A 22,067-nucleotide genomic window follows, 5' to 3' on the forward strand; every position below is an offset into this window, starting at 1 on the left:
GCGCCAACCCGAGGGAGCACCGCACTGGGGCGGTAACATTGATAGGGTGGCATTTTATGTAGCTAATATCTAATTTGCATTATACAATGCGGTATTAGGAGCGACCAATAAAAGTTTGCACACGGGCGGCAAATACCCTTGGCGTGCCCATTATCGGCACTTCCATTCCTCGCGTGTTGGATTGGATTTAGGTTGCCAAGTTGTTTCCGAAAAGCCGGCACATTTTATGTGTAAACTCCTATGCATTTCGTACAGGTTGTTTGATTTCCGTCGGACGATAAATCCTCCAGGCATTTGATGTATTTCATGACTCACTTTTTTTCCCTTGAGCAACTGCGGCTTTATTATAAAGATGGCGACGTCCTTTGTTCTTCGCTCGTTGTTGACCACGGTCCTCTCTGTTCACTTTTCAACTCTTCAAAATTTGGTTTCTTAGCCGATTTGAGTGAATCTTATATCACTGTCTTCCGCGTAACAAGTTGAGTTACTTAGGAACACTCAAATTAAAATCATGAGTTGGAATCACTTTTAAACTCTACAAAACGGGAGTAGCGATATCACCGTTCGTATGCCAATACATTGCCCTGAATGAAAATAATAATAATGATGATGATGTTGGTGGTGACAATGGGCGTTAGATGGCGTTTATTGTAGTTGTGAGTAGGGAAGAATTAAGTAGTAAATTGCATGCTCTCATTTCATTAAAGAAGCTACTGTTCCGAACAGATCTTGGAGAAACTGAGTATTTCACAATAGATAAAGGGGTGCGACAAGGATGTATTTTATCTCCGTACCTGTTTAACTGTAGAGCGCATACGTTTTAAGAATGGCAGGGCTTGAGGAGACTTCAGTTGGAATTAAAAGTGGTGGAAAAATATTAATAATTTGAGGTATGCAGATGATAACACCTTACTAGCAGAATGCAAAGAAGATTTGGAAGAACTTATTATTTAAGTTTAAGACCATATTTAGCACTTTCTTCTTTAACTTTCATAACAAGTTAAACCTGAAAAAGACAAAAGTTATGGCAACATGTGAACCTAATGATTTTGAAGTAGATGGGAAGAAAATGGAAGCAAATAACAATTTTGTGATCCTAGGATCCAGAATTGATGATGATGGTTATTGTACTGAAGAAGTTAGAAGATTATTACTCGGAAAAAAACAATGACAAATTTAAACAAGATCTTTTAAGATAAAGATATTAGCCTTGCAACAAAAATCAGAACCGTGAAAGCAATGGTATTTCCTGTGGTACTGTATGGATGTGAAAGTTGGACCCTGAGAAAGAGTGAAAGAAGGAAGATAGATGCATTTGAATTATGGGTTTGGAGACGATTACTAAGAATACCATGGACTGCAAACAAACTAATAAATCAGTGAAGACAGAATAAAGCCAGATTGCTCTCTCGAAGCAAAAAAATGTCATACTTCGGACATATTATGCGGAAAAATGACAGTACAGTTTGTAGAAAATGATGATGCTTGTTAATTTTGATCGAAGCAGGAGAAGAGGAAGACCGAGAACTAGATGGGTGGATGGAGTCGAAGAAGCAATTGGAGTGTTCATGGAGGTTCTAAAAGACATGATCAGGGACAGATCTGAATGGAGAGTGTATGTTCATGGGGTCGCCAGGAGTCGAAAACGACTTGATGGAAAATAACACGCGCACACACACACACATACACTAATTTCATTGGCTGTGATGTTCAAATGCTATTCAGTATAAATTAATTTAGATACTGTATATAGAATATAAATAGATATTGTAAAGTTACAGCAGAACTTACCTTCCACGGTGAAACTCCTCGGAATGTTTTATGTAATGCCGTTTTCATAATTGCATAGCACATCTACTGCACTTATCTTTATATATTACAATATTACTATATTTTAGTAAATAATAATAATATTGTAATGAATGTAATACAAGTTAATGCTGTTTGGTCATTTTTTTTATAAATTCAGTCATGGTCGATTGGTAAAGCCTCTGCTACTAATGCCGCAGAAAAACGTTAAGCAAGTTTGAGCGCAGTTAATAGTTTGAAGGAGTTTCAGTCGTTCGATGGTGGTGGCACACTCTCTCTCTCGATGATTCTTTGGACTCCCTGGAGGTGTTGCATAATGATAAATATGTACCAATTTCTGCTATTACTTATTTTTATTTTTAATAAATTTATTCTTCAATTGTTTAAATTAAGGGGATATTTAATCCCGCATTATTTCAAAGCCAAATAAGAAGCTCTAAGATAGAAATCAAAGAGTGTGATGCAGAACATAGCAAGCTATAAAGGTTCGGAGAGTCCAAGCGTAAGCAAATCCTGGGTAGTGCAACACCTGGCAACTCAAAGTAAAGGTGGATAAAGCTAGGATCACTATTCTTAGTATTAACCCTAATGTAAAACACATCCCTTAGAAGATGTAGGTTGTTTTACATTCAGGACGCAGGTCACTACCCAGAGCAGTTTCAACCTTTTTTGAGGTCTCATCAGTGAGTAGGTAGACCAAAAAATACCAAGATTGTAGTGATCATAGCTTTAATACTTTATAGTACGAGTTGTTTAAGAGGTGTACATATAAATTAATGAAATAAACAGCCAAAAGGCTTTACTTCGGCGATGTAAAATTATTTAAATTAAGCGGCTATTTAATCCCACATTATTTCAAAACCGAATAAGAAACTCTAAGATAGAAATCAAAGAGTTTCATGCAGAATATAACAAGCCATAAAGGTTCGGCGAGTCCAAACTGGGTAGTGCAATACCGGGTTATTCGTAGTAAATGTGGAAAAAGCTAGGATCAATATTCTTAGTATTAACCCTAATGTAAAACTCATCCCCTAGGAGATGTATGTTGTTTTACATTACAGGAGATAGGTCACAACCCGGACCAGTTTCAGCCTTTATTGAGGTCTCATCAGTGAGTAGGTAGACCAATAAATACCAAGGTTGTAGTGATAATAGCTTTAATACTTTACAGTACTAGTTGTTAAAGAGGTGTATACAAAATTAATGAAATAAATAGCCAAAAGGCTTCATTTCGGCGATGTAAAAATTATTTAAATTAAGGAGATATTTATGTGTACAATATATGTACACCTCTTTAACAACTCGTGCTGTAAAGTATTAAAGCTATTATCTCTACAATCTGGGTATTTATTGGTCTACCTACTCACTGATGAGACCTCAATAAACATTGAAACGTGTCTGGGTAGTGACCTATCTCCCTTAATGTAAAACAACATACATCTCCTAGGGGATGAGTTTTACATTAGGGTTAATACTAAGAATAGTGATCCTAGCTTTTTTCACCATTATAGTTCGCCCACCGATTAGAAATCCCTCGACACTTCTGCGCATATCAGAAAAAGGAGAATCCATTCCGATAATAGGGTAATCATTCCGTATTGTGGGATGAGTTGTTTATTGTTACAGGTCGGAAAATTAACTTCTCTTTTATGATTATTGTAGTTAACTATGTTGCTTGTATAACAGTTGGAAAAATTTACCTATAAAGCACGTGATTTCGGGTGTTGGCGACCAATTCGTACGTCCTTCATTTCTTTCTCCCCTTCAGCATGAATCGACTATTCTTGGCATAATGCCAACCAGGGACTTACAAACTGTGGGCGAACTATACTACGAGTTTCCCGGTATTGCACTTCCCAGGTATTTGCTTACGCTTGGACTCGCCGAACCTTTATAGCTTGCTATATTCGGCACAAAACTCTTTGATTTCTAACTTAGAGTTTCTTATGCGGCTATGAAATAATACGGGATTAAATATCACCTTAATTTAAATAATTTTTACATCGTGGAAGTGGAGCCTTTTTGGCTCTTTATTTCGTTAATTTATTCTTGAATTTTAATTTATATTAGCAGGTGGCGCGATACGATACTTACTCATATCTGGTAATGGTCTCATTGTTTCTAGTATAATGATACGAAAAACCATCGGAAAGGGTTTTTTATATACGAAGTTTAGGTTTTTGTAATTTGTGTTCATGGTGTGAATTACAGTGGAATCACAAAGACGTGAGTAGTCTGGATATAATTACAGAATATATTTATATTTATATTTAAAGTGCGCATAAAACGTTGGCCAATTAAGCACATGTAATGCTGATTTTAAATACATGATTTCTCTGAACTATACTATATCATACTGCTATTGGTTTATGTACATGTAATGCCGGTTTTAAGTACATGATTTCTCTGCAGGATAATAGTATAGTTCATTATTATATATATTATATAATATATTATACCATTAATACATTATTCAACATGCTAAAGAAATCTGTTTAGCACCACGCGAGGTCAGCATTCTAGCACATGTACGCGGGTATCTCTACAAACTCTCACAAATAGGAATATACGCTCGAAGGCGTACAGTGCTAAGCATGATACGACGTTGTGAAAGCTACATCGCAGTTCGGGTGGACATTCCATATTGCATAGATTAGTGTATGTTAGGAAACTAGAAACTTTTGCCTAAAATATGTTGCAGTTTAATATCTACAATTTTTTATTCATCACACATGCATCATATTTATAAATATATGTTTCAATTATAATATATTTTCTGTATATGATATTTTGGGCTGAATATTTTAATTATTGACAAACAAATATTTTCCTTATATGTATGTATATATATTTGTGTGTGTGTGTGTGTGTGTGTATATATATATATATATATATATATATATATAAAAAGAAATTAAATGACTTTATACCGAGAATGACAAATTTATTTTTAAGATACAACTAGTTTCGTTGAAATACAACTTCTTCAGGTATCATTGGTAAAGAGTAAAATAAAATTAACAGACACATGGAAAAATACATTAACAGAACTAGTATAAAACAAGTACATTTAAAAGGAATGCGTGCTAGAGTTCCAACTGAAATTATATATAATTAAATTCTTAATTATTAATTAATGAATAAATTGTCAGATAGTTTACCTACTTAATACAAATGTTTCAAATATGTCAGTGAGTTTAAAATGTTTTAATTTTATTTTTAAATGTGGGTAGCCATACTGGTTACAAGAAAATTAAATTTGCTCCTTACAATCACTGCAAAATCCAGTGACTCTTATCTGTGAAAGCTCATATAACATGATATACATTTTTCGTAATATATTACAATCCTAATTGGACATAATATGTAAGTTATACTGATCTCTTGTAATAGATGTTTAAAATAAAAATCAACATTATTTAGTCCGATGCAGTAGTCTCTCAAATCGTTTTCTGAAAGCATATTCTGAGGTTATTGATTTTATTTCATTTGTGAGTCTATTGCAGCTGTTTGTTGCTAGATATTCAAAGGCTTTATGAAAAATTTCTTTGTTCACAGCAAGTTCTGACTGCTGATTCAACCATAGCCTACATTACATACCGAAAACCATACAATATTCTTTCTTGCATAATAATATACAGCCACAGAGATAAAAAAAAAAAAAAAAAAAAAAATCAGCTAACGCCTTTTTATTCCCGTATATACGTGAGTAGGCGAGGCCATTTAGCCCAATCTAACTTTTTTGGAGACTGAGTGGGCAGTTCAATCTCCACTGGTACCCAATCAGAGACAGATGGCCCAAGGCTATCACTAATTAAGCGGTACGCAGTGAAGAGAAACGGCTCAAATGTGCCGCCATCTCGTGGTCTCTAACCCTAGAACAAGAGGTCATTCCTGGAAGCTGTATAAGGAGGTGTGAGCAAGGGAGTGAGGAGCAGGTTTTTTGCATGGATAGTGGTGAGTGATTGGAATGCTTTGCCTGAGAGTGTGGTGTGTGCAGAGACAGTGAATATATTTAAGGCACAGTATGATAAACTGTGTGTATAACAATGGACCTCTCACGATGAGTCTTTGACTCCATGGAGGTTTTTATAATAATAATAATATCTCGTTTTATTGGTATCAATTTTAAGACCATTATTGCTAAACCGTTTTTTTTTTTTTTTTAATTCCATCATGGGTAATTTGATTTTCCAGATCCTGAAGGGTCTATTCGGTGTATTCTAATGCCGTATCATCAGCAAACAATATCATTTTGCCAAAAAGTTTGTATTTGCATGGATCATTAACATATATTAATCGCTACTATTAAATGGCTTGAAATGGATTGTACTGGTATTCAAAATTTGAACTGTGGCTTAATAATATTAATTATTATTATTATTAACCTAACACCAACGCCATCTGCCACCAACTACCACCACAAGTGCTTTCACACAATTACAAACATCCATGCCCATGTGTGGAATTCGAACCCGCACCTTTTGGCTGGAGAGCGGATACACTAACTACTCAGCCAACCAGACCAAAATCAGTAAAGTATATCGGTCCCCACATCCAACCCAAAATGATTCCCGTATCTCATTTCGAAGAAATGTCCATGTTCGTAACTAAAAAAAATATATTAAGATGCAGCTACTATTCATGGGTATATTCTTTACTTCAGTATCGTATAGTTATTGTACTAAACTCCATGCCTGTTGGAGTGGAGTTTAGTACAATAATCGTCTTCTTTTGACAAGAACAAAAAATTGAATTATCATAGTTATAGCTATTATTAATTTCTTTGCATATTCAGTTAGTGACCTGTTTGCCATTCTTATCATTTTACTTTTATATATAAGATTTATAAAATATTTTTGTATATGAAAGAATAATATGATATTTTCTTTGTATATAATGTAGTTCCCAAATTTATCAAGCAAATATTTCACAATGTTTATGGGTACTTACTACCAAGCACCTACAACAAACATGAAACAGTATTTTACATCAAAACATACTTCTGGAAAAAACATTTAGAAACTCAAGTTGTGAGATTTTAAATCTCAGGACACTAAATAAAGTTGAGTTTTATTTTAAATGTACATTATAAGATATCACTCTAAACATTATGTATTATTTCTCAAGTATATGCTGTTTGTCAGGAATGCATGCCCTCATAGATACATATGCTTAATTTTGCCTCCATTTGTATTTTTATTATAACCAGTATGGCTATTTTTACAATAGAATAGATGGTATTATGGTAAATAACATCATATTCCTTTTCCCACAACTTCCTTTGTCAGTCTATTGCCATTTTCTTTTCTTATCTTCTTTCATTAAGTCTTTTCCCTTAACATACCAATCTATATATTACCACTTGTATTCTCCTGTTCACCACTCTTGTGTAATCATGACTGTTTTATTCATTGATACCATTTCTTCATTACAAATAAACTTTCAACTTAAGAAATTATAGGCAACCAGTACGAATTGACTGACAAAGGAAGTTGTGGGAAAAGGAATATGATGTTATTTACCATAATACCATCTATTCTATTTTCATCTTCTCTGCATCGTAACTGAAATTGCAATGTTGCAATTTCAGTTACGATGCAGAGAAGATGAAAATAAAATGCAGGTAACCCTCATATAACGCAGATGCTAGGTTCCATAGAAATGCCGCATTATGAGAGACTCGGATCACATAGAAAAAGTAGGGTTAGGTTCCGAAATTGTTTTTTAATTATATAAACAACAATGACATCCAACAAAAATGTTTTTATTTAATTCAGGTAATTCATGTAAGTTAAAAAAAACAAACTATGAAACAAATACATAATATAAAATTATAAAAATTACAAATTGTGTGTAAACGTCATTGCATAAATGTTTTAGACAAAATAAAATAAAGTGCATATTTGAATCGTTATCACTGTCTTCAAAACGAACATTTCATAGATGTTCTTTATTTACGAGTGACTGGATGTCGTCATCACTTGAAATCTCTTGGACATCATTAGTATAATTCTCCTTGCATACTTCGGCTGGTTTAATTAACAAGAAGTCAGTAATAAGACCTTGCTTACCACTATGCTACAATTTATTATTAAGGTCATAATACGATGCTGAACAAATACCCAATTGTCTCATGAATTTTCTGGAGCACTCCATTGAGAGATCATTATCCGGAAAATAACTTTCTTGCCAAGTTCAATCCTGCTAATTTCTTTAAACTGAATTCTTTAACGGATTCATTGCAATCAGAATCTTCGGCAGAACCTTCCCCACCATTTGGTTCGACATCATCTATTAACTGCACCAGTTCCTCCTTATTTAAATCTATTTCCCCATCAATTAATTCACCAATTTCGTTTTCAACCATATTGCCATTACTATAAAAATAATTTTTTTTACATGAAAAAAAAAAGCATTACATATTGTATGTAACTCATCGGAAAATGAAGTGCTCAGCTCGAGATTAACACACTTATGATTTTTAATGCGCTTTCCTGGCAGAAAACGAAGACAATTTTCAACAATAAACGTTTTATACGGTAAACAATTGACATACATGTGTGCTAAAGGATGTTTCACCTAATATAAATTCACTACTTATAATTACATGCAGGATACAGGCAGACACAAATTTAATGAAGATAAAATTTGATTTTTAAGTTACGTGGTGGAAAACATATGAATATCGAAACTGTGTTGTATAAGTTCTGCGTTCAACAAGGGTTACTACAGTTTGTAGACTGCATTGTGTAAGTACTGCATTATACGTGGGTTACCTGTAGATGATATTATGATGAATAGGAAAATTAGAACATCCCGAATTAGAGGCTTCTCATGACACTAGTATATGTTGGGTGTGATGCTTTTTAGGCTTTCTTGGGTGAAATAAATGTGAATATGGCAAAAGATATATACTCGGGTGCTAGCACTGGGTGAAAAAGAAGTAAGGTGAGTATGTATGCTTTGGCAATATATCTCAAAACAGCACAGGGTGGATTAATTAACATTTTTCTAAGTATGCATATGTTGAATGAAGAACATGTGGTGGTGGTAGGGGGGGGGGGACATGGAATTTATACAACCACTGGAAATCGATTTTGTAGTGATTTGAAAAACCACAATTTTTCTGTTCTTTCATTCGGAAAGACTGATGATTTTTGGGCTCAAGAGGTGTCACCCAATAATAACTACTTAACTGAGCACAAGATGGAGGGGCACTCTGTTTTGAGAGTGCTGATCTCATGTTAACATATGATTGCCCATAACTATTACTTCTCTCTCTTCCACATCTGCGTGGATGATGATGAGGCGGAATGAACTCTTTACACTTCTGTCTGCCCCGGGACAGTCCAAACAGTTCTGTCCAGTTTGGTGTCGCTTGTTGATTTGGTTTTCGAGTCCCCTTTTATTTTGTCTATCCATCTAATTCTGGACTATACTTTGGATCTTTTACCTTCCATCGTTATATCTTCAAGACTTTAGATGGTAGTCTTTCTGTTCCTGTTCTGGTCACATGGCCAAACCATCGCCATCTTCTTTCTTGGATTTTGTCTATTATTATTATTTCTTGTTTCAGTCATTTTCTTGTCTTCGTTTCTTAGTCTATCCAGCAGAGATACTCCAAGTAATCTTCTTATCCAACCCTTTTCAGTAGTTAATAATTCTTTCTCTTCAGCCTTTTTGAGATTCCAGCATTCACTTCCATAGAAGAGTATTGGGAGGACCATTGTTTCATAGATTCTTACTTTTGTTACTTGTTTGATGTCTCTTGGCTTCCATATTTTATTAAGTCATCCAAACGTTTCGAATGCTTGACTGATTCGTCTGTTTATATCTTTTGTAATTTCACCATTGTACTCAATAACTCTTCCAAGGTAGGTGAAGTTTTCTGCCTGCTCTAGATTCTTACTATCAATTTCAATTTTCAGATTGGTGCTTCTTTTTCCTATTTGCATAATTTTTGTTTTGTCTGTATTTATGTTTAATCCAAATTTTATACAGCCCTTTATTTTATCATAAATTCACTGTAGATTTTCTTCTGTGTTTGCAAGTAATGCAATTTTGTCTGCAAATTTTAAATTTGTTAAATTTTTCCCATATATTTTGATTCCAGAGTCTTCATTGCTTAAGGGCTTACTGGTTGCTTCTTCCAGTGTAAGATTGCACAGATCTGGTGACAGATTGCGTCCCTGTCTTACTCTGCTCTCCGTGTGGAACCAGTTGGTTAAAGTGTCCTCCAGTCGTACTGCACTTTCAGATTTCTCATACAGATTCTTTATTATTCTTATTGTTTTGTTGGCAATTCCATAGTTCTCTTCTATGGATTGAATCAGATGCCTGACGATAGTCTATGAAATTTATGTAGCAACTTTGGTTGTACTCTAGTGTTTTTTTCTATTAGTTATTATTATTATTATTATTATTATTATTACGGGTATCTCCATGGAGTCAGTAGACTCATCGCGGGAGACCCAAGCTAGCAAAACAATATCTGTCATATCTCTTCTTGAATTCATTTACAGATGAAAAGCTCACAACAAAGTCAGGCAATGAATTCCACTCATTCACCACCCTCCAGGCAAAAAAACCTTGTTCTGACACCTTTGTTAACCACACTCTTCTTTAATTTCCAGAGATGACCTCTTGTTCTTCCATCACTATCACACAGCTGAAACATTTCCCCTGCATCAATCCTATAAAAACCTTTTAGTAATTTGAATGTTTCTATCATATCCCCTCTTCTTCGCCTATCAACCAATCTCTGCAATCCACAAGCTCTCAATCTATCAATGTAGGGAGCATTTTTTATATCACTCACCAACTTGGTCACTCTTCTCTGAACCCTCTCCACAGCCTCCTCATCTCCAAGGAATCCAGGTGACCAGACCTGAGCACAGTAATCCAAATGTGGAAGTATCAATGCTTTATAAAGGGGAATAATAACCTCTTTATCTCTGGATGTCAGTGTGTTCCTCAACAACCAAGTAATCCTATGTGCAATCTTGGACACCTTAGCAATGTGTCCTCTGAACTTCATCTCCTTATCTACCAATACCCCTAAGTCCCTAGCCTCATCAATCTCTTGGAGTACCTTTCCATCGATGTAGTACACAGCTGGTAATCTTTTAATCCCAAAATGCAAGACTTTACACTTTTCCACATTGAACTGACATCCATTTTCTTTTGCCCATTTTACAAGCTTATTTAAATCCTCCTGCAAACTTTCAACATCAGCTTGATTTTTTATTGCACTACACAACTTTGCATCATCAGCAAACAACTGAATATCTCCCTTTAAGCCGTTTCCTATATCATTTATATACAAATTAAACAATTGGCCCAAGCACAGAGCCCTGAGGCACACCACTGGTCACCTGCCTCATTCTGGACTCGGTTGTCTTAAGGTGAATAGTTGATCAATTGTGCTTCTTCCTGGTCTGAAACCTGCTTATTCTTCTCCTAGTGCTAGTTCTATATATGGCTTAATTTGTGTTTGGAGTACTTTCATAAAAACCTTACTTGGAATAATGAGAAGGCTAATTCCTCTGTAATTAGTAAAATTAGCCCAAGCATCGCCTACTGATTGGACCAAATTAACTGATTTGGTCCAATCAGTAGGCACTGCTTCATTTTTGTAGATCCTTTCAAATAATGTTTTTAATGGTTCCAAAAGTTGTTCCTTTCATGCTTTTAAGAATTCTGTGTGAATTTGATCAATATCCTGGGAGCTGTTGTTTTATATAAATCTCTAAAGTATTAATGAAATAAAGAGCCAAAAGGCTTCACTTAGGTGATGTGACAATTATTTAAATTAAGGGGATATTTAATCCCACATATTTTTATACCACCAGTATTGTACTACCAGGTATTTGCTTACAGTTGGATTCGGCGAACTTTTATAGTTTGCTATATTCGGCATGAAACTCTTTGAATTTCTATCTTAGAGTTTCTTATTTGGCTTTGAAATAATGGGGAATTAAATATCCCCTTATTTTAAATAATTTTCACATCACCGAAGTGAAGCATTTTGGCTCTTTATTTCATTAATTTATTGGTGCACCTTTTTGACAACTCGTATGGTAAAGTATTAAAGCTGTTATCACTACAATCTTGGTATTTATTTGGTCTACCTACTCACTGATGAGATCTCAAAAAAGGTTGAAAGTGTCTGGGTAGTGACCTGCGTCCTTAATGTAAAACAACATACATCTTCTAGGGCAGTGCTTCCCAAACTACTGGATGTCAGGGCCCCCTTTGCAAAAATTCAAATATTTCACGCCCCCCCCCTCGAAAAAAATCGTAATAGAGAGATATATTATTATAATATTTATTGTATTTATATTCAATACAAAACATATACAGCGAATATTGCAAAAATCAAATACATATATTACATTTTTTGCCTCTTACCATTTGGTTCTGAAGACGATGCGGGCTGTTCTGGTAAAATATGAAATACTGTCCTTTTTTTTTTTTAGTCTGTTTCTGCTTCTTCTGATTGTTCGCGGGATTTTTTTTTTAAATTTTTTATCAGCCGCTTATCCATCTCAGGGTTAATTTTTTAACGTAGAATAGATCAAATAATAGCACCACTTACCGATACTGGCACACCACAGGTAATATTCACTAATTTCATGATAACATGAAATTAGTGAATATTACCTGAATAAGGGAATCCCCGGACCAGGAACATTTTTCTCTTTTGTGACTTTTCTCCCTTTACGGTAATTAAGCCTAACGCGAAACAGACAACAAAGGCAGGTTATTAAAACGTGCACATGATTGGTGCGGTATTAACAAAAGATCGCGCAACCGAAAGATAAAAGCATAGCTGACAATTGAGTTGAAATGCTAACTCTCTTCAACCGAATTCCATATGTGAAACTGCCATAAGATTCATTATATTACTTAGTTTTAACACTTTTACTAATTTTATTGCTGCCTCGAGAAATCGAACTCGCACACATCTAATTAATAACAGTAGTTTTTAGTTAGATACTGTGTTTGCCCATGCAACATATGGTTTTGTTTCAGTCTATACAGCATAGTTTCTGTATGAGGGGACATGTGATTCATTAATTAGTGTATTTTTATCCCAGTTGAGTTGTCTCTAATTGCACTATTTGTTGAGAAATATATTACACAGACTGCTCATACCTTATTCACTGGCATAATAAAAGTACTTGTTTTTATTACCTCTGCATTATAGTGGCTGTTAGGGAGGGAGTGTTGTTTACCACTGCAAGAGAGTTGCTGTCTCCCCACATGAGCTTGTTTAAGCTTTTTATCATGTATGAAGTATATGCAAAAATTTTATTGGTAATAGAAAATTAGCTCCGATGACAGTGGTAATATAAAACGAGTTTTGATATGTATATAAAGTCAATATCAACAGTCCCTGATTACGAATGCGTGATGAAAGGGACAGGAAGATTTGGAGCTTCCTTGGAGAGCATTTGAAGTAAATACAATTAACCACTGCTTTGAAATGAAACATATGAATAAGCAATATTTACTAATATTCATTAAGTGTCGAAATACGCAGGAAGCGAAGTTTGTGAACTAACACCAATGTGTGAATTTTTCCATTAAAATATAAAAAATAACAAAAAAGAAATAATAAATAAGTTAAATACGTTTCTTTTAAAATAAAAACAAATCTACTTAGTCTTAAAACATTTTAAATTTGTTTTCATTATTTCACGGCTCTCCTCAACAAAACCTACAGCCCCCAAGGGGGCCACGGCCCACAGTTTGGGAAGCACTGTCCTAGGGAATGTGTTGTACATTAGGGGCAAATACTAAGAACAGTGATCATAGCTTTATCCACCTTTACTGCGAGTTTCCCAGTATTGTACTATCAGGTGTTTGCTTATGCTTGGATTCATCGAACTTTTATAGTTTGCTATATTCGGCATGAAACTCTTTGATTTGATTTCTATCTTAGAGTTTCTTATTCAGCTTTGAAATAATGTGGGATTAAATATCCCCTTAATTTAAATAATCTCTAAACTATTCTTCCCATCTTGCCTTTTTGTTTTACTTTCAATTAGTTGGCCCTCTTTGTTTTTGATCATTTATCATTTTTGTTGTCTGTGTCTTAATAATTTGGTCAATTTGTTTATGTAATCCATGAAGGTTATTTTCTTTTGCTAGCTTCTCTGCCATTTTGCATTTTTCTTCCAACTAGTTTTATCATTTCTCTGGTTGTTGTTGTTGTTTTGTCCTTTGAAGAGTCTTAGATGTTTCCGTGTGCTCTTTGTACTGCTTTGGCTATGTCTGTGATTTTGTTTGTATAGAGCTGTTGTTCAGGATTAGGATCTATTTCTTGCAAGGCTGCTGTAATTGCTGGACAGGTAAAGATGTGAGTGGGTGTCAGTTCAGTATTGGGGCAGTTGTTGCAGTTTCTATATGTTCTCGTATCATCTGTGTTGATCTTCATTCCTCTATAATGCCCTGTTCGTAGTCTTGCTATCGTGGTGGAGGTCCTTCTGTCAGCATTGATCTCGGGAATTTGATGTTGTATCACTGATTTCAATGGAATTAGTTTAGCTTTTGCTAGTGCATTGGCATCAGCAAGTTTTATCATTTCTCTGGTGAATCTATTATATTCATTTCTGTTAGTTCTCTTTTAGTTTCATGCTTTCCTTTCATTGTTCGCCTTTTTACTTCATTCAAGATCCAATCCTTACTTTCTCTTTCTATGTAACCTATTCTATTTTCTGCTGATTTTAATATTATTTCCTTTAATTTGCACCAATGTTCATCAGTGGTTATATTCTGTTTTGGTAGTTCCTTTAGGTTTTTATCTAGTTCTAGTTGATATTTTCTTAGAATGTTGTTGTCTTGTAGTTTTTTTTTTTTTTTTGCATTTAGTCTCCTTTTGACTAAAAATGCTTTCATAATTTATCTTTATTCTTAGGTTTGCTAATACTAGCTTATGATCTGATCCACAATCTGCAATTTAGGATACTATTTCCATCTTTGGTTTACAGTAATATAGTCTAACATATTCTTGGTTTGTCTGTCTGGTTATATCCATGTCCATTTTCTTTGGGGTTTTGGTTGTTTAAAGAGTGTTGGTTATTGTTAGTCTATTATTTGAGCAGAAGTTTAGCAGTCTTTCACCACGTGCATTGCTTTCTCCATACCCGAAGTTTCTGATTACTCTTGGCCAGGTATCCTTGTCTTTGCCTACTTTTGCATTTAAGTTCCCCCATTACAGTTAGGAGATCTTGACTTGATGTCTGCTGTAATGCTTTTTTGCAAATCTATATAGAACTGCTCAGTGTCTTTTTCTGATGATGTTTAAGTTGGTGAGTATACTTGAATAATAGTCAGTGATCCAATTGATGTGTTAAATCTTGCTTTAATAGGATTGTAAGACATTAGATAGTTTTGAAACTTTGGTTTTAATATTAGTGCTACTCCTTGGTGTTTGTTCTCCTCCCTACCTGAAGTTAAGATTTTGTACTGTCCATGGTGGAATTCACCTTTTCCAGTCCATCTGGTTTTGCAGAGTCCAGTCATTTCCTATCTATAATTGTGTAGTAGTATGTGCAATGCTCCTTCCTGGTGAAGAGTTCTTACATTTCAAGTTTCTATGCTTGTTATGTTTTTTCTGTCTACTAGATAATGTTTCGTTCCAATCGCATATTTTTCACCTTCACTATCTTGGTTTTCCCTAATAGTGGGTGTGACCCTTGTTTGACCGGGTGACGGTCAAGCCAGTATGTATCTTTAGGTTTGTTAGAGTTCATTCGGTTTCAATGGTTAAGTTTTGTCAAGTGTCTACCACCACTCCTTGACCTGATTTCAGCCACTCCTAACATGGAGTACAGACACTGTTTGCAGCAGATTCCCTGAATACAGTTACTGCTTGAGATTGCCATATCTGGCTCTCCTCACTTAGTTTAGCCTGTGGATCAACACAGTTTACTTGGGTGCAGCCGCTACCAGTTTACAGTAGCTTCTTGGAGCCATAAGTGAGAGTTGGGTGTTCAGTGAGAACCAATCCATCTGAACCACAATTACATGCGACCATCCAAGTTAACAGATACTATCTATAATCGACACCCCCTATGCTCCTTGCCCATAACAGAGCCATTTTACCACTGATTAGATAAAGATTGTACAGCAGTGACCTGTGTCATGTACAAAAGTTTAAAATTTTTGATTATGGGCAAGGAGCATTAATTTATTATAATTTATTAAAATTTTGTATTCATTACTGAAGTGAAGAGGATATGAAAATTAATAATTATCAGTGTTATTAGAAAGCAGTGACTGTTTTGCTTACTCTAATGAAATTAAGCGTTTATTATGCAAATTTCTTTTGAACACACTTAAGTACTCTTATTTAGGTATCAAAAATATTTTATCATATAATGAATGGAATGAACATCATCGGTTAATATATTCAGAACATTATATGCTTTAACTTTGTATAATTAAAAGACCATTTTTGGTTTGTATACTATTCGTCTGTGTTACAAATGTTTATTGTAATTTATGTTTAATTTTTAGGAAAATAAATGAAATCTTAAGTGGCTGAGACATCTACAGAAGAAAATTTGGTTTCTCTCAACACCAGTCTAAAATTATTCCTGAAAGAGTTGTTAATGTGAAAAAAAATTAATATTGTAAATGGCACTATTATACAAACGAGGTATAGTAGAAAATGCTCACAATTCACTAAAAGGATTACTGGAAATAACTTATGCAGCACAAAGTCTATAAAAATTATTCAGTGCAAAAAAAAAAAAAAAAATCGTAAAAATAGTTGTTTTTCAAGAATTGCAGAAAAAACTTTCTGGATGCATTCTAAACCACACATAACTTAAAGTATAAAACATTGAAGCACACAAACTTTAGCAGGCTCAACCAAATGAACTTTTATCTAACAAAAAAAGAAACACTTTTCTCTATTGAAAATGCATATGATTACTCATGCTGAACAAACATGATATGTTGTGATTTCTGTGGAAAGACCTATTGAAAGGCAGGTGACTTGAAATCATTGGCGATCTTAAAAAACATTTAGTCGTTCACTGTAAGAAGTCATTCTTTTGTGTAAAGTGTGGCAAAGCATTTTCTGTATCAAGTAGATTGAAAAGACATTTGTTAGTTCAAACTAAAGAAAAAAAAGTTTCTGGTATATGTTAAAAAGAATTTTCAATCATGTAATCTGAAGAAACATTTATTAATTCATGTTGATTAAAAACTATTCTCTAGTAAGAATTGTGGAAAGGGCATTTTCAAAGTCCAGTAGCATGAAAACCCATTTGTTACATCATTCCAAAGAAAAATCATTGTCTTGTGAGAGTTGTGGAAAAGCGTTTTCACATTTAAGTAGCTTGAAAAGACATCTGTTAGTTCACACCAAAGAAAAACCATTCTCTTGTGAGATTTGTGGAAAGGCATTTTCACAGACTGGTAACTTGAAAATACATTTGTTAGTTCATACTCAAGAAAAACGATTTTCTTGTGAGAGTTGTGGAAAGGCATTTTCACATTCAATTACTCTGAAAAGGCATCTGTTAGTTCACACCCAAGAAAAATCATTGTCTTGTGAGATTTGTGGAAAGACATTTTCTCGCTCCAGTTACTTGAAAACTCATTTGTTAGTGCATACCCAAGAAAAACCATTTCTTTGTGAGAGTTGTGGAAAGGCATTTTCACAGTCCAGTAGCTTGAAAACCCATTCATTAGTACATACTCGAGAAAAACCATTCTCTTGTGAAAGTTGTGGAAAGGCATTTTCACATTCAAGTACCTTGAAAATCCATATGTTAGTTCACACCCATGAAAAACCATTCTCTTGTAAAAGTTGTGGAAAGGCATTTTCACATTCAACTACCTTGAAAACCCATCTGTTAGTTCACACCCAAGAAAAACCATTGTCTTGTGATATTTGTGGAAAGGCATTTTCCCAGTCCAGTAACTTGAAATCTCATTTGCTAGTTCACACCCAAGAAAAACCATTGTCTTGTGAAATTTGTGGAAAGGCATTTTCCCAGTCCACTACCTTGAAAACTCATTTGTTAGTGCATACTCAAGAAAAACCATTCCTCTGTGAGAGTTGTGGAAAGGCATTTTCACAGTCCAGTAGTTTGAAAACCCATTTGTTAGTTCATACTCGAGAAAAATCATTCTCTTGTGAAAAGTGTGGAATGGCATTTTTACACTCTAGTAAGTTGAAAACACATTTATTAGTTCATACGCAAGAAAAACTATTCACTTGTGAGAGTTGTGGAAAGGCATTTTCACATGCAAGGAACTTGAAAAGGCATCTTAGCTCACATCAAAGAAAAAACATTCTGTTGTGAAAGTTATGGAAAGGCATCTTCACACTCCAGTAACTTCAAAAGCATCTGTTAGTTCAAGAAAAAAATATTCTCTTATGACAGTTGAAAGTCCCTTTCATCAACTCCAAACCCCAAAAAGCCATTTATTAGTTCATACACAATAAAATACATTTTCCTCTAGAATATTGAGTGTACTGTTTTCAGTAAAAGGCAATTGGGGTAGTCATTTATTAATTCACACACCAGTCAGAGAAGACCAACTTATTTGGAAAGGCATTTAAGTGTTGAAAATTTGGAGAGGGTTTGTGTAATCTTTATATGAAAGGTTTCCCAAATATATAAGTTAAAAACATAAATTACACTGAATGTATACATTGTTTCTCTTGTGTATATTGCAATTAATTTCTGGTCTACACAACTTGAAGCCACAATTTTTAGTTAAAATGAAATCACTACATATAAGATTTCTGCAAAATATTATGTTATTAATCCAATGGATAAAAAAATTAGTCAATATGATGAGTACCTCTTTTGTAGAACTTGAAGTAATAAGTTTAGGACTTATTTTCAAACTATAATTTACAACTGCCTGTATAATATGTTCAAAAACCTAATTCAGGGATCTTTATAACTACATTTCTTGGTGCATATTATGATCATATAACTAATCTCTAAAATTATCCTGCTTTTCCAATTCAATAAATGATTTTACCTTTAATATGAATTAAATATTTTGCCACCAACCAATTTAAATAAAATTTCTTATTTTCATCATCATTATCATGCATATCAAGGATTTAGGCCTAGCATGGCCTGTTCTGGCCTTAGAAGTCATTATTCAATCATTTAAGAGGATGTCCTGGTTTTATGTTTCCTAATGGCTTGTTTTGGTAATCTTCCTGTTTTCATTCTTTGAACATGTTCCATCCATTTATGTTTATATTTTTTCTATTACTGGTTCTTGGTTTAATTCTTTCATAATTTCTTCATTTCTTTTGTGATCAAATAGGGTATACTTTGCAGTTTTTCTCATAAACTTCATTTCTACTGTTGTTAATCTTTGTTTATCTTTTTGTTTTATTGTCCAGATTTTGTTTCCATACATTAAGACTGGTAGGGCTAATGTGTTGTATACTTTTAGTCTGGTTCATTTTTGAACTAGGTTTGGTTTGAATATAGTTAATTACACCTGTTATTTTTAAATATTTTGCAATTTTTATGTTTATATCATTTTCATATGTGATCATACATCCTAGGTAATTAAATGAATTGACCTGTTCTAAGATCTTGTTATCTATTACTATTTTTGTTCTTGCTGGATATAGTTTTTAATTTTTCTGTTGATATTATCATACCATAATCTTTGGATATCTCATTTAGATCTCAAATAGCTTTCTGAAATTAATCTTCAGAATTTGTAATTATTATTTGGTTGTCGGCAAAGAGGAGAGTGTTTAAGTTTACTTTAGAAGAAAATTTAATTCCTTGATTATAAATTTTTATTCCATTTTATTATTATTTCATTTAAGTAGATATTAAAAAGAATTGCTGAGAGGGGACATCCCTGTCAGATCCCTTTGTTTATCTCTCTCATATAAATTTCTTATTTTGCATTCAGAAATGCTCCATCCTATACAAAATTAGCTTTGTTTTAAATTAAAATGAATATTCAGTATTGTTACTCAAATAATAATGACTTTGAGAATAATGTTATTAGCATTTCCTGGCATCAATTAAATAAAATTTTATTCTGATGAATGTTTTTTGCTTCATGTATTCTAACTGTGAATATGTTATGTACAGACCTTATTGTGAAACATTTAAAATTTACATTCTCTTCTAAACTGAATTATTGTTTTAGAACATTTTCCTAAATGAAAGCTTTATATTTGACAAATAATATTAGAATTGTAAATAATTTGATAAATATCTGCTCTCTTGAACAGTAGGATAATTTTGTTTGCAATCTGGTTCTGGGATCTTTAATCTTGCTTAAAATTTTTTGTGATTATTAATTCATGAACAATTCTTTTAATATTTTTCAACTAATCATACTCTTTGTACTTCAAGTGGTTGGTAGTTATACATGCATTATTTTTCTGTCCTTCCTGTTTGTTCATGTTTACTAATATGTTAATTTTAATTTTTGTCTTTAAAGTTTGCCAAGACAGTTGTTTTTCTAGATGTATCTAGATTCAGACCATAAAGATGATCTGATTTATCTTGTCACATGTGATAATAAATGTCCTTGTTTTTGAAATGTCAGATGTCTTGTTATTCAGCTAAATAATTTGTTGAACACTAGAAAAATTATCAATACTGTGCAAAAATATTTTCACAAGAATGAGTAATAATTTGTATACTGACAGCATGTGAAGTGTGGCAAGGATTTTGAAGCAAGTTTATGGAAAGATATTCCTGAGAAGAGAGTTGTATTTCTTTCTATTACACAACAGCAATTGCTTAAATCTACCATTATATGAAATTAAGAAAAGTTTGCACGATAAAATATTTTTTTATTTTTATTTTATGGAGCTTCGGATATAAAATAAATAAAATCCAAAAATCTGCAATAATTAATCAGCTTTCTTTATTTCCAGTTAATTATTGCTTTTCCAATGAGGAAATTGATTATCAGAAATATCTGCTCTGTGGATATATCTGTTGATTAGTGTATGTCAGTCATGATTTGATATTCAAAGCTTTTATATTGTCTAATATTAACTTTATTGTTTGGTTTCCTTCCACTTACTCCTGAAAGTATCCAATACTGCTATTATGGATCAAATATTCATCCTCATCCACTTCATATTCATGATATATTTTAATGTAATATCAATGGTATTACAATTTTAATATGCACTTCGCATCCATGATAACCTTGACATTGTTATGTTGTTGCTCTTCGTACTTTTCTATATTTTAGTTCTATCATGTTTGCCTTGCTATACTATAATTAACTCTCATCTAATTCTTGATTATCTTTAACACTCAATTCAATTTGCATCTATCACTCTCTATGTTCTACTCAATCTATAATTTGTGCTGTTTCTTAACTTAATTAAAGAATACACCAGTCACGTGTATTCTTTAATTATTAGAGGCTTTATCTTAGTTAGGAATGAAGCCCCTCTCAGAATAATATACAGAGGTAAAAGTTCTAGCACTCATACACATTTACAATCTACTTCCATTCATCTATATCTAAGTTTGCAGTCATGGCTTATTAATATCTATTATACATCTATATCTCTCCTGCTTAGGTTCAGTTTTATGAGTGGTAATTTGAATTCATATCTCAGGCCAATATCAGGTATAAAATACAAAGCATGTTTATTGAGGTTTAAAATTCATATACAATAAATGCATCAAACACATAGTTAATTCAATTTCATTCTAAGTAAGATTAGATAACACAGCTAAACACCCTTTAACATAAGCACTAACTAGCTCTACAAAACACTTATTAATATACAAAAAATGCTGGTTTAGAATTAATCCATTCAATTATTTCTAAGTTATGTAAATTTTTCACATTAATCATTGTCATATCACATACAATTTCCTTCTCAGACATTTCTTTCCAGTTGGGACAGGTCACTGCCAAATATGTCCACACTCTAAATTACATACAGTGTCCATTCGTTTCTTTAAGTGGAAACAAAAATTAAATTCTGTACTTTGCCATTCCGTGGTCCATCCAGACCTTTGTATAGACATCTCAATCCTTCTGCTGGCTTTCGTCTACATGGTTACTTACAATGGTTGCATGATATCGCCGTCCCGAACGACTTGGTGATATGCTGCCCGGGTCTCATTCCGTTGCCACTTGCAGTCATCAGCATTGCTTGTCCTTCAGTCATGCTCTGCTACTCTGTTATAAAGAGATAGCTAGCTGGAACTCTGGAACTACGAGTATCGACTCATAATTGAAACGGGCAGTCCAGA

At 33.5% G+C, this 22,067-nt stretch overlaps 1 protein-coding gene across 4 annotated transcripts in view; it reads left to right on the forward strand.

Annotated features, from left to right (window-relative positions):
* The window catches only part of LOC150099882 (uncharacterized), a 61,092-nt gene extending 40,708 nt beyond the window's left edge, over positions 1-20,384 (forward strand). For 2 of the 4 annotated variants that reach the window (XM_090402992.1, XM_090402990.1), the window contains exon 2: positions 16,339-20,384. In XM_090402992.1, coding sequence (XP_090259118.1) covers positions 17,022-18,140 — 1,119 coding nt within the window. In that variant the 5' untranslated portion in view covers positions 16,339-17,021 and the 3' untranslated portion in view covers positions 18,141-20,384. Of the gene's footprint in view, positions 1-3,944; positions 4,036-4,382; positions 4,468-16,338 lie in introns of those variants that run through there. The other 2 variants (XM_090402991.1, XM_090402993.1) reach the window with 2 other exon arrangements.
* The last annotated feature ends 1,683 nt before the right edge of the window (positions 20,385-22,067 follow it).

This window comes from Typopeltis vanoorti, chromosome 13 (assembly GCF_054136105.1).
Source record: "Typopeltis vanoorti isolate ZY-2024b chromosome 13, IOZ_Tvanoo_1.0, whole genome shotgun sequence".
Lineage (NCBI taxonomy): Eukaryota > Metazoa > Arthropoda > Arachnida > Uropygi > Thelyphonidae > Typopeltis > Typopeltis vanoorti.